Source organism: Cryptomeria japonica, chromosome 1 (assembly GCF_030272615.1).
Source record: "Cryptomeria japonica chromosome 1, Sugi_1.0, whole genome shotgun sequence".
In the NCBI taxonomy this organism is placed as follows: Eukaryota; Viridiplantae; Streptophyta; class Pinopsida; order Cupressales; family Cupressaceae; genus Cryptomeria; species Cryptomeria japonica.
Window position 1 is genome coordinate 17,057,817 of NC_081405.1, and position 15,126 is coordinate 17,072,942.

A 15,126-nucleotide genomic window follows, 5' to 3' on the forward strand; every position below is an offset into this window, starting at 1 on the left:
GGCTCGAGTCCCCTGTCTCTGGGATCGCCCTTCATCCTTCTCGGTTTTTCTCGCCCAAAAGTCTCCTGCTTTTGTCCCGTGCCTCTCGAGTTGCTTGCCCGGCCTCTTAGGTCCCCTTCCATCCTCTCGGGTCCCCCTCCGGGCTCTCGAGTGTCTGTCTGGCCTCTCGGGTCCCCTGCGCGCTTCGCGTGGCAAGGTTTCAATTTGTACCCGTTGGTGGCCAATCTATTTTCACTGGTCATTGAAAGACCTGGAACCACAAATTCTACAGGGACCATGGTCTCCTTCCCGTACATAAGAAGAAGAAGAATAATAAATATTTTGAAGACTGCGGTCTTCCACACAAGGTTCCAATTGTTGCCAACACTCTTCGGATTATCTACGTCGCCAAGGTTTGGGGCGTCTCCCTTCCAATATTCTTTGTATTCCGACAGGTACACCTTTGTTGGTTGCTCTGGTTCCTCTACTTCTAGCCTGTAGCTTTGGAACATTTCGTAATCTTCCATCTGCCAGTGGAAGAGCCCGTTAAGTGAGCATCTCTCATCTTCAGAACATCCCTCCAATTCAAGCACCCCTTCACTGTTCGGCTCCATCGCGTTCTTGCCCTTGCTTTCATCGGGACCCCCTTCCCCTTTATTAGAGTCCTCTGAGTTCGAGTCGGAAGAGGTGAGCTCTTCGCCGACATCTTGGGTGTGCAGGTCAATGGTATATTTTCGCCCTCCCTTCTCCATGGAAAGTGTATTTTTCTTCCAGTTGTGGTTTACCCTTGCGTTGATCAACCACACTCTCCCCAGGATGGCGTCATAGCCTTTCTTCTTCGAGGGAATGACCACGAAATCTAACAAGAATGGTTGCGTACCAATTGTCACTTGCTGGGCCATCAACAGGCCGAGTGGCTTAATGCCGTGTTGGTCCGCTCCCACCAGGTTGAATGTGGGTGGCCATAGGGTGGGCTTCCCCAGCCGCTTCCATGTTTCTTCTGGTAGTACATTCACCCCAGATCCACCGTCCACAATGGTGTCCTTTAGAATGGTCCCACGGATACCCATTTCTACCACAGCTGGGTGTCTACCACTGCTCACGGCTAGTAACATCGGGTTAGTCGAAGGGCTGACGGAAACCTCCACCTGTGGTATACTCTTCGTAGCGGTGGCGGGAACCCCTACCTGTGGTGCACTCGACGATGCGGTGCTTTGCACATTGGTGAGGATGGCAGTCCTCAATTGTGGCATAGAGTCTAGAAGGTCTTTTACCTTTATCGGCACCTCTATTTGCAAGATTTGCTCAATGATGTTATTTTCCGCTTCTGTACGGGATGATGTACTCGCCACCTCGTTGTCTCGTCGTTCGGTCGTCATCTCACGTTCAATATTGACCTTTGCCTCCCGTAATCGCTCCTCCTCCGTACGGGGGTTAGGATAAGTGGCTTTTTTCGTCTGGGCGCGGGTGATCGCCAGTACTTCTTTCTCACCAGTCTTCTCAGCCTTCTCAATGTTGAGGAGATTAACCCCTGCCTGCGGGCAATTTGCGTCCTCATGGTCGCCTGGCCCACACCAACGGCAGAGGCGCTGAGGGGTGGCTTCCTTCGTGCAATCACGGGCGAAGTGCCCCCACTGATTACAGGCCCTACATTGGATAATCGGGCGTCCCTTCGCATCGTATTGGACCCTGTTTCTAGTGGAATTATTATTATTCCCCCGTCCGCCTTGTCGGTTTCCTCGGTAGCCTCCGGAAGATGCATTATTGTTTGAATCCGATGTGGAGGGCTGCTCCTGGGCAAAGAGCACTTGCTGGTTACGTGCCTTCAGATTGTATGGGCATTCCTTCGTAGAATGTCCCATGATCTGGCAGATGTCACAGAATGCCTTCTTGGGACAGACACCCTTTGTGTGGCCGCTCTCCTTACAATCCGTGCACCACAATTCATCATCCTTGCCTGTGGTCCCCTTCATTGTCTTAAACTCTTTTAACATTCGTTCCATATCCTTCTGAAGGGCCGTGACTTTCTTCTTCGGCTTCTCATCACTGCTACTCTCTTCTTCCCACGTATCATCTTCAGAGGATGACGAAGATCTATTCTTCTTCTTTTTGGCCGTCTTATTTTCACTTTCCAAGTCCATGGCCCGATTGTATGCATCATCGTAGGATGTCGGAGGCACAATTTTCATCTTTCGTCGTAGCTTAGGGTTCAGACCCTCGACAAACCACCGCTTCTTCAAGCCATCAGCCGGTTGGCTTTCCATCTTTCCGACTAATTCCTTCAGCCGGCGGCCATATGCCCGTACGGTCTCCTTCTTTCCTTGCTTTGTTCCATAGATTTCCGAGACTATCTCATTATCATCTCGGAGAAGCCGAAATTCCTTCTCGAATGCTTTCTTCAATTCATCCCACGTAGTTACCCCGGTTTTATCCAAGTCTGAATACCAGTCAATAGCCACTCCTCTCAGTGTGGCGGGGAACTGCTTCATCCATTCATCCTGGTCAGTCACCCCGTTGGCTGTCCAGATGGTTTCGCAGGTACGGCAATGCCGTACGGGATCATCTTTGCTATCCCCGTTGAATTTGGGCAACTTCTGTTTGGTCGCCATTGATGGAAGTCGTCCACTTGGAGGTGGTTGTGGCCGTGTCTGCCCTCCGACGCTGCTCCCTCCGATGCCGCTGATGTCTTTAGTGGTGGTGACCAAAGGTACGGTGTTCTGCCTTGTACCTACCGTGCGGTTAGCTTCCCCTTCGCCGTCGTCACCCGTGCCCGGCTCCCTTCGGTGATCCTCCCTTTGTGGCATGAGAGCGACTACTGTGCGGTTAGCTTCCCCTTTGCCGGTGCCCGGCTCCCTTCGGTGATCCTCCCTTTGTGGCATGAGAGCGACTATCGTGCGGTTAGCTCCCCCTTCGCCGTCACCCGTGCCCGGCTCCCTTCGGTGATCCTCCCTTTGTGGCGTGAGAGATAAGTTTTTGAACCGATCTCGAGTCTCTTCAACTAGTTCTCTCTGTAACCTAGTTTCCTCCAGAAACTCTTCGAGGCTTCTCACTCTACAGTAGTCTGGCGACGCGTAGAAATTCCCCTCGGCTTCTGCACCTTCCGTGACACCTCCTTGGTTCCCTTCGGCAGGTCGTCCTTCGCCAAGTTGCCTCAGCCTCCGTCTACGTTCTACACGTTGTTCCAGAATCAAAGCCTTCTGTGCAGCCTCCCACTCGTCGGTTTCTAATTTCTTATTTCTGCTTTATTCAATAAATTGGGCATTAATTGTGGTACAATTTCATGTTTCACAACACATAAACCAAAACACCACACGTCTTTATTAATTCATTCTTTTGTATACAATCAACATAATTCTTCTGCTTCTAACAGTGTTCTTTATTTCTCTCCCTTCACAATTTAAGGATTATTTGTCCTTCGTCGGTCTTCCCTACGTCTGTCATCCTGGCGCTCATGAAATTCTCGTAAGATTTGCTGTCGTCGGTTCTCACGGTAGGTGTCTTCTCTGCGGTTTTGAAGAGCCAAAAATGCTTGAGCCAGAAGGTTAGGCAAACTGCTCATTAACCGATTCACCGCCGGGCTTACACCAAGCGCGCTCCACACAGCATCCTCTGGAACAGCCTCAATGGTGGCTTCCCTCCGTACGTGTGTTTCGATGGCCGCTTGAAGGATGCAAGAGAAATCTTTTGTGAGTGCTCGTTCTCCTTCGAACAGTTCTTGGTGATCCTCATCAGGGTTACTGCTCGTCCCCTCGGGCAATGGTTGTCCCATTATCCCTGTGCCATGTAGTATATTCCTGTCCCTCCCGAAATAATTTCGGCAACGGCGCCAAATGTTTACCTCACTGGGTAAACAGGAAGAATACAGAAATCGAATAGCAATGCACAATGCAAATACAAAAGAAGTACCAGGATGAGCTTGCCATTAATGTCAAAAGATGTTCATATTATAATCTGTCGTCAATATTACATGTCCTCCAACACCCGGAGGTGGTACAATATATGACAGCCGAAGGGGTGCGACACAACCGTCGCGACTCCAACTACCTACCCGTCGGCTAACTAACTGACCGCCGTAACTCATTATTACCGACGACAACATAAACATAATATACCAACATAACATAATGATTATTCCCGTCAACAATATACAGCTTAGTTAAAGATCCCAACAGTTGCCAAGAGGAACATAACTGTCAACCAACCGATGCTTATAACTACCCGAGAATGACAAACAAATTAATACATAGTTGGATAACCAATCTTATCAAAACATAATAATTGATATTGCTTACTGACTACAACATCCAATTTTCTCAAACTCTGTACATTTATTCTTCCGACATTTTGTATAAAAGCGAGGATGCCTTAGGAAGGGTACACTAATCCAAAGCGAGGAAGTCCTTGGAGAGTGTATGCTGATAGAAAAGAAGATTGAAGGGAGACTGTAATGTCCCCGATTTTAAGAAAGTAACTAATTAAGTTAATTGATTAAGTGGTCCTAAATTTTAAATAATATCATAAGGACTGATTTAATTAATTGATTTAATTATTAAATAAAGGGCCCAAATTAATAAAATAATTGTCGGCCTGCTTGTAACCCTTCGGGAAACTTCCCGGAGCCCATTTATAAGGCCGAGTTTGGCATAGTTGTAGGTAGGATGGTGAATTTTATATTTTCTTTGTATCTGTGAATTCCAGTTGGAGTTTGGCACTGTGCAGTTTCGAAGGTGCAAGATCCTCCCTATTCTGTGATCGCAGTTTCGATGGTTCACAGCCACCCTAGTCTGCCATTGGAAATATCATTCCGATATTTCATATTATGCTACAAATTTGTGAAGTCTTCATTCGAAGACAAATCTGTATTAGACAGCGATATTTGATATTGTGCTCTAAATAATATCCATAATCCGAGCATTCCAGGATTCCAGTGATTGTTCGTAACATCATTGCTTGTCTTTACATCTCACTTTCCGGGGCTGAGATTATTAGTTCCGCACAGGAGAATCAACTGACTGAAGGAGCATACGGAGTGTGGGCCGTATGGTGGAGGTTGTACGGCGCAGGGTGTATGGGGATTGAGTTGGCTGTACGGTGGGTTGGCCGTACGGTGGAGGGAGCAATTGACCGGAGGGTGGAGTGTGTTGTCTGTGCGGGGTGGACTGTACGGTGGAGTGTGTTGACCGTACGGGGTGGAGGCTATTGACTGTACGGGGAGTTTTGTGCTGCCGTACGTGTACGGTACATTACAGGAGAGGAGGATACTATTGAAGGATGTCTGCCTAGTCACCTTCAAATTGTGTCCTAAGAGTCATTTGCTATTAGAAGGAGAAATCTGCTGTCACAACCACTGTCCAAGGAGACTTTCAAGTGGGACTAAAGGGATGTCCACTCCAATTCTGAAGGACGCGCCTTCTTCTTCAGGGCTCCAAAAACCCTATCCAAGTCAATAATCTCCTTGAAGGAGAAGCAGCTTAGGCTTTGGATTGCAGCCTGCATTTCATATTCTAGCTGTGCAAGCGACTAAAGGATTGCCTTGACCTCATGAACGGTGGGTGCTTCGCTCAATGCTTTGAATGTACTCTGATCCTCCTGCTTATTTTCCAATAACTCCCTGATCTGGCTTTTTGAGAGCACACTATTATCTAGCAAGAAGGGCGAAGGGGGTCCCAACTGGACTAGTTGTTCAATGTGTCCCCTGATCGCCTTAGTGACTTGTTCTAGTCCATCTAAATGGGCCTTACATTTCAAGGCCGCCTTATTTCAATTCAGGGATTGACCTTTATGTCACTTGTCGTCTATCGTTCATTCTGGTTGCTTGCAATGTTTTCTCGGAAGCACTGTATAACCTTTGAACAAGTGACTCGGTGTCACTAACCTTTGGTTCAACAAAAGAAAGGATCTGATCCATAGCCACACTGACCTCTGTACTCAAGGGCTGAGAGTCCAAGATAAACCTGAGGGCAGGCTTTAAATTGGTCACCGCTTGTTTGATATGCTCCCAAAAGGAGTAAAGCTGTTGCAACATGAAAATAAAGTTTGGGGCCTAAGAGCTTTGTGCCAAATCTAGTTTCAACTGTGTGGTATCCTAGTTCGTAGCCTGCAAAGTCTATTGTAATTGCTGTTGCTGGTCCTTGGTCCTTAGCCTCTGTAAGGCTTTTATGCGCCTAAGTGAGCTCAGCTACTCTCTCCTTTTGGTTTACAACCTCTTTTTCCTTTTTCAAGCTCTCAATTTGAGCTTTTACCTCTTCCACCTCAGTCTGGAGCTTTGCCTTTTGTTCCGATTCAATCTTAAAGGTCTCCTGAGTGACCCAGCTCTACAGATCAGCCTTTAGCTTGGCAAGCTCTATATCCTTGGTCTTGCTTTCTGCGGTTATGCGGTCCAGGGTATTCTTGACCCTTGTGAGCTCTTGCTCTTTCTTGTCTAGGCAATGACTAGCTTTGAGATAGTCTGTGGTGACAAACTTCTACATCTCCTCCATAAGCTCCACCTTATGTAATGTCCCCTATTTATAGGCTGTCAATTCCCAAAGGAAACAACCTAGTATATTACATTAATTCGGAGTAGACAATTAAAGTTGTCCATAATTCAACTTGATGTTGTCATTACTCCAGTCCTAATTTCTAATCTCTTTTCATTCTTAATCCGAGAAGAGGGCATTGGCTTGTCTAGGGCACTATGACACCACCTCTCTAATTCAGCCCAGATGTTAGGAACATCAGTCCTTTCATTCTTGAGGCTCTTTCATCTTGGAGTGGATTTACTCTGCCTCTCCCTAACATAATCTGTCTCCCTTGGGGAATAGAATTAGAATTGATTAAGTACTTAGACTGAATATATTTGTCTTTCAATTATTATGAATATATATGAAATTATGTATGGCTGTCATATATATTGCAGTCTATATTAACATTATTAATATTACTACTAAATTCTGCATAAGAATATTGTCACGCTGCATATATTAAGCATACATATTAAGCACATCCCATGCATACCATCAAGAACAAGGATGTGACTGCCTGTAATTTAATAACAGTTGTGATCTGATCTGATCGATGGTCATGTCACTGGATGCTTTTGATTCCTTTCCTTTATATCTCTCAATGTGAGGGAGAGGTCACACCTCTTCATTACGGATGCCCTTTGGCAAGAGACACCCTTTCACCATTAGCACCCTTTGAAAGGGGGCGACTATTCATTATTTCTTCCCTTTGAAAGGGGCACAACCGTTCACAATCAAATCTGCACTTCTTATTTAAATCAGATCTGCACTTCTGATTGCCAAATTATCCCCCCTCAAATGAGGTTGTCTTCTCCCTTTTATATCTCATGCTTGAGGGAGTCACAACTTTTCATTTTATGTCTTTTGACCATTCATTAACTTAATTTAATTTAATTATATTTAATTACATTTTTTTATATTTTAATTTAATTTTTAATATTTTAATTTTATTATTATTTATTATTAAATTCTATTTTAAAGTGGGGACATTACAGTCTGCCCCAACCAAGATAAGCAATGATCATGGAGTGTTAAAAAATACTTCCAATATGAAATGGCCTTGGAAACACACATGGAATAAACATACTGGAAACATATTAGGCAGGAACCAAACATAGTGCATACACAAAAAAACACAGAGCATACACATGGATATATGCAAACACAGAGCATACACTCAAATACATGTATTGTTGGATTCCTCCTTATTGAATAGAATGACTCATTGATTCATGTTTACCCTGCAGGATGGCAGGATCAAAACTCTGATACCATTTGTAATGCCCCCTATTAGGAGGCTGTCAATTCCCAAAGAGCATTACATATTACTACCTAGTATATTACATTAATTTAGAGTAGATAATTAAAGTTTGTCCATAATTCAACTTAATATTGTCATTACTCCAGTCCTAATTCCTAAGCCCTTCTCATTCTTAATCCCAGAAGAGGGCATTGGCTTGTCTAGGGTGCTATGACACCACCTCCCTAATTCAGGCAAGACATCAGGAACATCAGTCCTTTCATCCTTGGGGCCCTTTTATCTTGGAGTGGATTTACTCTGCCTCTCCCTAACAGCACCCATCTCCATTGGGTAATAGAATTAGAATTGATTAAGTCCTTAGACTGTGAATATATTTGTCTTTCAATTATTATGAATGTATATAAAATTAAGTATGACTGTCATTCATAGTGCAGTTTATATTAATATTACTACTAAATTCTGCATAAGAACATTATCAGGCTGCATATATTAAGCACATCCCATGCTTACCATCAAGAACAAGGATGTTACTGCCTGTAACGTAATAACAGTTCTGATCTGATCTGATCGATTGTCATGTCATTGGATGCTTTTGATTCCTTTCCTTTATATCTCTCAATGTGAGGTTGAGGTCACACCTCTTCATTATGGAGGCCCTTTGGCAAGAGACACACCCTTTCACCATTAGCACCCTTTGAAAGAGTGCAACTCTTCATTGTTTCTTCCCTTTGAAAGGGACACAACCGTTCACAATCAAATCTGCACTTCTTATTTAAATCAGATCCGCACTTCTGATTCCCAAATTTTCCCCCGTCAAATGAGGTTCTCTTCTCCCTTTTATATCTCATGTTTTTATATCTCATGTTTGAGGGAGTCTGCAACTTTTCATTTTATGTTTTTTGACAATTCATTGACTTGATTAAATTTAAATTATATTTAATTATATTTTTTTATATTTTAATTTTATTATTATTATTTATTATTAAATTTTAAAAGTGGGGACATTACACCTTATCTTGTGACCTTGCCTAGCTCAGGTTCAGGTCTGTGGGCGTGTACTGAGTAATCCTTCGGCTTCATTTGCTCATGGAGCTTGATCACAATGGGGGTCGTATGAGCAATCATCGACGATTGCTGAAAGGGATTATACAATGATCTCATGTGAGGCACAACATCTGCCTTCCCAACTTTTCTTCTGTGTTTTTCTTGACAGGCCTCATGGGCTTTCCTTGTAACCTTGGTTTGATGGTGAAAATTAAGACGGCGACAACAGTGTATATCATGTAGACCTATATTTCTGCATGAACTGCCTCCTCAACAGAAAGTGTGTACCAGTTTATAGACTTCATTCTAACTTGAAAAAGGGATGTTGCTAAAAATTTTCCTCACCCTATATTTTCATGTGAACTAAAATCACAAAGCAAACACATCTAGATCAGGTTTCACTCAAAATAGGCATGGTCTAAAAGGCCAACTGTGTATATATAATGTTTTATTGTAGGCAAACCAGAATAGGAAATACTAATTTAGTTTAGGAATTTGCAGCTGACATATAGCTAGTTTCAAGTAAGCATAAATGAACTGAACATGTGTATTGATTAACTACATGCATGCTAGAATAAAAATCGCTTGGAGAATTGAAATATTTACAGTTATCATCTGCTAGAGCTGCTTGCCTAGGACACAAAACTGTATTTTTTCATATAAAAAACATGCAAAATGTCCCTTTTCCATCTGGTATGCCTCGACATTGCTGGGGTGATTGAGGGACTTCTCAGACATACCTGGCTGTCCCTGGGATGGCCAAACATCTGGCATTTCCTAATAGTCTGTACTTTTTCAGTGATGTTTTAAAGTTTTGGAAAAAATATGGGATGGCTAGGGGACATCTCTGCCATTGTACCATCTCAAAAAATAAATGGAGGACAAGGACACCAGTTTCAGAGCTGGGTACGTGCCCCAATGGAACATAGGACTGCCACAATTAATATGAATTTGGATGCTTTGCTTCCTTTGACCATATAAGATACGATTCATGTGAACATTATTACCACAAAAAAAAAATCCAGGAGCTCTGACCACTAGATATCAACATGGGTTGAACATGAAAGTATTTTTAAGGAGAACATCTGTCCAAAAACCATATAATATTGTTTGTACTAAACCTTAATGCTGAGGTATGAGGGGTTGGTCAAAAATTGAAAAATAATTGTATTTTATCATAGTATTTTGAGTGGGGTGAGGAAGATTTCCTTCCTACATTACAGTTCTTACTCATCATGTCACTCCAATCCCTCCCGGTCTTGCAGATTTTTAATCTTTTTCTTTCCTTCATTTTTAATTCATTCAGGATCTATTTCTTTAAGGTTTGGTATTAATCTATAGTAATAGTTTTACGTTACATTGGTAAGCTTATTGTTAAGTAAACTAGCATAGCATGTTATAGTTTTCATCCAGTCTGTCACCATCTTGCAGATCTATCTTTTATTTTATTTTTATCTGTGATCCATACAGGATTCAATCCGGGAAGATTTGATACTTGTAAAATTTTCATTGCTAATTTTGTTGTGAAGTGAGCTAGCAGAGATATTATAATGTTTTTACATTACTATTTGCCTCCAGTACTTTCCTGTCTTGCAGAACTACTTTTTCTTATTTGTAATCCATACTGGAATCAATCTTGGAAGGTTTGATATTCATTTATGGTAATTTTGTTGTAAGTGATCTAGCATAGATTTTATAATGTTTTTTATCCTCAGTAAGTTATATATTATGAAGTTTACTATCCAGTATTTATTTGTCATATTTTTATCTTTATGCTTAATATGGTTAGTTAGTTCAGGGCCATAACGCATACTCTGCTCTCTCCTTCAACTCTAAGTTTCTAACCATGTCTTGGATACTTTAAAACTACTAAGAAAAAATATTCTTGTTAAAAATTACTTTGTTTTAAGTTTTTTCTAAATTTGTTTGCTTCTTTTACAGGCTTTACTATATCGACTATCAGGAGACTACAACCCTTTGCATTCTGATCCCATGGTTGCAAATATTGCAGGGTTAGTGTTTTCGATTTCAAAGTAATATCAGTACTTCATATTGCTGGACCTTGTTAGTAGCTTAATCTATATTAAGCCTTGGATAGCTTCTGTATTCCAAATTTACTACTTTAAGCTATTTAATTTCAATATAATAACTCTGTGGCTGCTCTACTGAGACTGAAATTCACCTTCGAGGTAATCTATGATGAATTTATGTTTATTCATTTCTCAAAATATAATGTGATTGTGATTTTAGCATTGATAGATACTGCGACAATATTCATACTGAACCAACCCTAATTGATAATATAAAACCAACCCTTTGTAAGTTTCTAATCTTGACCTCTTTGTTTATATTTTCCTGCTTTAAATGCATCCGTATTTCATATGGAAGGTTACTTCTTGGCAAGATGAGAAACCGTGCTTCAGAAATAAGGTAAACTAGAAAAATTAAATGCATTTGTGTATGGACACAAGCAACTATTATTCCTACTTATTCTAGTTAATTGAGTGACTTGGAATCTAAAAGCCACACAAGCCTCATAAGTCCTGAAACTACCTAAATTAGTTTTAATTGACACAGAACATACAAATTGTTATTCCATCTGTGTAAGGAAGAAACATGCCTACAAAGGAGTAGTAAAGTCAAATTGCATCTCAAGTAAACCTGATGTCTATTACCACTCTCCTAACAACTAGCTTTTCACCATTTACAAGGATCCATTCCAATAAAGAATATAATTTCTGGAAGCACAGCGTTGTCCTCTTGGCATCTTACCAAGTCCAGTGGAAATATCTTCACCCTCCATTCTAGAATGAGGAATACCTTTCTCGTGAGATAAAACTGTGGCAGAGTTCAAACTTCCAAGCTATTTGCCCTAGTATGGAAGGGAGGAAACATTCAAGGCAGGATGTACCTGCAGATGAAATATGGCAAGGCATACATATAGGTACATACATACCAAGACACCGATAGAAACACAATCATCTGTGCAGAAACAAACATGTGCAAGCACATACACACACATTCATAGACACAGACGTGTGTGCAAACATCAATACTCAAAAAATACACACAAATAGATAATCACACACATGAACGTATATGCACAAAAAGTGCACTCATGCACATGCACATAGCATGCATGCATACATGACACAAACACACATGCACGTGCGGACGCACTTAGATTCACACATGTGCATGGTGCTTTCTTGTATGTCAAGAGAAAAGCTTGATAAGTCTGTACAATAGAGCAGCACATATGCAATCTAAAACAATTACAGAATAAATAGAAAGCAAAGATGATACAGAGTATTTTCACTTGAGAAAACCCTTTTGGGTAAAAAGACCCAGCATAGTAAATTCTTCTCTATTACAAAATTTCAGTTGTTCTCCAATACAGTGATGAGTCTCTTACTTCACCCTTAAGCATGTGCAGATATAAATAGGCGTATCAAAAGTAGTTTTACAGATTGCATGAGTCATGCAAAAGATAAACTCGAGTGCTTTAAAATGTCGGTGAAAATAGAAAAACTCAAAAATAGTATGCAATTTTTTTTGAGAACTCAAATCATTTCCTAAAAATGCTAATGCAATTTTCCAATTGAGACACTAGATGAGATTACCCCTCACCTATAAAACATGCATAGTATACAACACTTTTTAACAATGTGTGTGTAATCTCTATCCTCATTCTTGTACCAACATCTCATGGTGACAATACGTACATGTAATTTAGTTGTAACTTGTACCCATGTTCATTGACAATTTTACTCCTTTCAGGGTGTCTTCATAACCCATGCTCACCAGGTGACTTTGGGTTCTACTGTGTTTACTCACATTATGGCTTGATAATTGTTTCTTCATAAATTTAAAAATGAGCTGAGATCTTTGTGCCTCTTGAGGGGGAAGACTTCAGTATCCAGATTCTTAGATTGGGTTACCTAGATTATTATCATAACTACTTATTTGAGTCATGTTTTTTATATTTAATTTAACAGGTTTTCTCGTCCAATACTACATGGATTATGCACACTTGGATATGCAGTGAGGGCCATCATTAAATGTTGCTGCAACGGGAAGCCAGCCCTAGTGAAAAGTGTTTTAGGTCGATTTATATTACATGTCTACCCTGGGGAAACACTAATCACAGAGATGTGGAAAACCGATTCAAGGTAAGATCAAAAACAAAATTATATACAATAAGTGTAGGACAATGTCATATTGATGCAGATTTCTTCTTATTATATTTCCATGTATTTTGTAAACTAAATTTTATTTGTTTGGTTTGCAGTGAGTCTGATATGTTTCTTTTGGCAGGATAATATACCAAACTAGAGTAAAGGAAAGACAAAAAGTTGTCTTGTCAGGTGCTGTGGTGGTTAATCATCTTTCCTCTTCTTTGTGAACTAATTCATGATGTTTAACTTCATTTTTTCTCCTATATATCTGATTTAGTGCCTGTTGGGAGGCAATGATAATTTCATATCAGAAATGCTCTGATTTTTTTTTATTACTGCATGAAAATAAAGTTGTATGTAATTGGGTCATCGAACAGAAATTTATTAGTATTCAACTGAAAATAAGGACTGGACACGAATTTTCACATATATGTTTACAAAATTCTGTTTGTTTGCTTCATATGGATAATGGATTCCTTAACCATTGCTATAACTAAATGCTTTTACTTTCCACCCTCAGCTCTTTAGTTTTCAGCATAGTTGCAGGGAGACACATCTCTGATCCCCTGGGACACATCTCCCGAACCGGAGATGTCTTAGAATCTCTGGGAATTAATAATATATGTGATTCTATTTATGATAATAATATTTTCAGTTTTATTGTTAGAAAATTAATAAATTAATAAATGATATTAAAAGAGAGGCATCTCCAAGTACCCTGATCTCCTAGTTTTCAAAAATAGATGTACCCGTACCGATAACAAGTCTCCTGTAGCAGTACCAGTCTCCTGGCGACCTTGGTTTTAAGTCTTCAAAAGAATTTGTTGTATTTACTGATAAAAACTTCATAACATGAGTTATTCACTTTTGTGCTTTTTCCCCACCCTTCTGCAACAAATCAAAATTCCAATGTTGCTATCCTATTCACACTTGAGGAGAACAGATTGGTTTTATGGAAATGTGCACATTTATTTGGAGTCTTCTTGAGATGACAAAGCAAATCAATAAATGTCCATTAAAATCGCAAACAAAATTTTAACATATTAGAAATGACTCTTTTGTAGGAGTTGATTGCTAACTCCCCACAGGATTACCAGCAAAACAAAAATAACCTTCCACAAGAGAATGACAATAATAGCTGCTTGATTATGGATCTAATCAAGATCAAATTGATTGAATATGAAATGTACATAGGATACCTTGCTTACAAAGACACGGTTGATAGGTAGAATTAGACAAGATTGTGACGTGTGTCTTACTCTTTGTTATGAGACAAATTAAGTGACAATTTTTAAGACCTAGGACAAGAAGTAAATGCCAAGATAAGATCACATGACAACTAAGACTTCTAGAAATATTTTCTAGGACCTAACTAAACATGTGAATAGGACTCACTAGTGAACTAGTTTAGGTAAAATATCTTATTTACACGAACACTTCTTTGGTATTGATAATCCAATTAGAATGTGTGATATAAGTGATGGACTAAGCAATGAAGGAACGAAAAAGTTATCATTGTAAAACCGAACTGATAAAAAAATTACAGATTATTAAGGTGAGGCATTTCCAACCTAGCCCAAAATTGAAGTTAATTAATAATAGCAACATGTAATACTTAATTAAAGGTTCAATTGATGCGATGTGGACTTGTTTCATTTGATAGCATGATGCATGATTTACCTCTTGCTTAGATTAGGACAACCTGACCTTTTGTAATTGAAGAGGATGCCAAAATAGATGAAGCATCCATATTAAAGCTGCAAAGAGATAACCGTGAGAAGTTGATTAGGAAGACCAACACTTGTTTCTCTCATCTAGTAAAGTGCAAAAAGTAAAATCTCCAAGAACTAATATGCATGGACTATTGTTTCGAGGGTGGAAGGGAGTAACAATAAGAAGTAAAGATGAGCATTCATGCTTTTAAACATCCTCTCTATTTAGGAACCACTTACGAAAAAGATGACTCTAACCAAAAAAGAAACACACCTCCTCAGTCCTCGCCTCCAATTAAGGTGTTGAAGTGGGAGTGTGCCCTTGGCATAGTGTAGAACATGTTTGGCAACTTTCCAATGAAGTTCATGGAATTCTTGCATAAAGTGAGACCATATCAATGACATAGGAGATGTTAGGGTGTGGGTTAGACATATGAGGCTATTGATAA

General features: G+C 40.3%; 1 protein-coding gene across 3 annotated transcripts in view; it reads left to right on the plus strand.

The window, feature by feature from the left end:
• Nucleotides 1-13,392, plus strand: part of LOC131068206 (enoyl-CoA hydratase 2, peroxisomal) — a 163,067-nt gene extending 149,675 nt beyond the window's left edge. For all 3 annotated transcript variants that reach the window (XM_058003388.2, XM_058003386.2, XM_058003387.2), the window contains 3 exons: nucleotides 10,729-10,799; nucleotides 12,786-12,959; nucleotides 13,105-13,392. In XM_058003388.2, the coding sequence (XP_057859371.1) occupies nucleotides 10,729-10,799; nucleotides 12,786-12,959; nucleotides 13,105-13,192 (333 nt within the window). In that variant the 3' untranslated portion in view covers nucleotides 13,193-13,392. The remainder of the gene's footprint in view (nucleotides 1-10,728; nucleotides 10,800-12,785; nucleotides 12,960-13,104) is intronic.
• The last annotated feature ends 1,734 nt before the right edge of the window (nucleotides 13,393-15,126 follow it).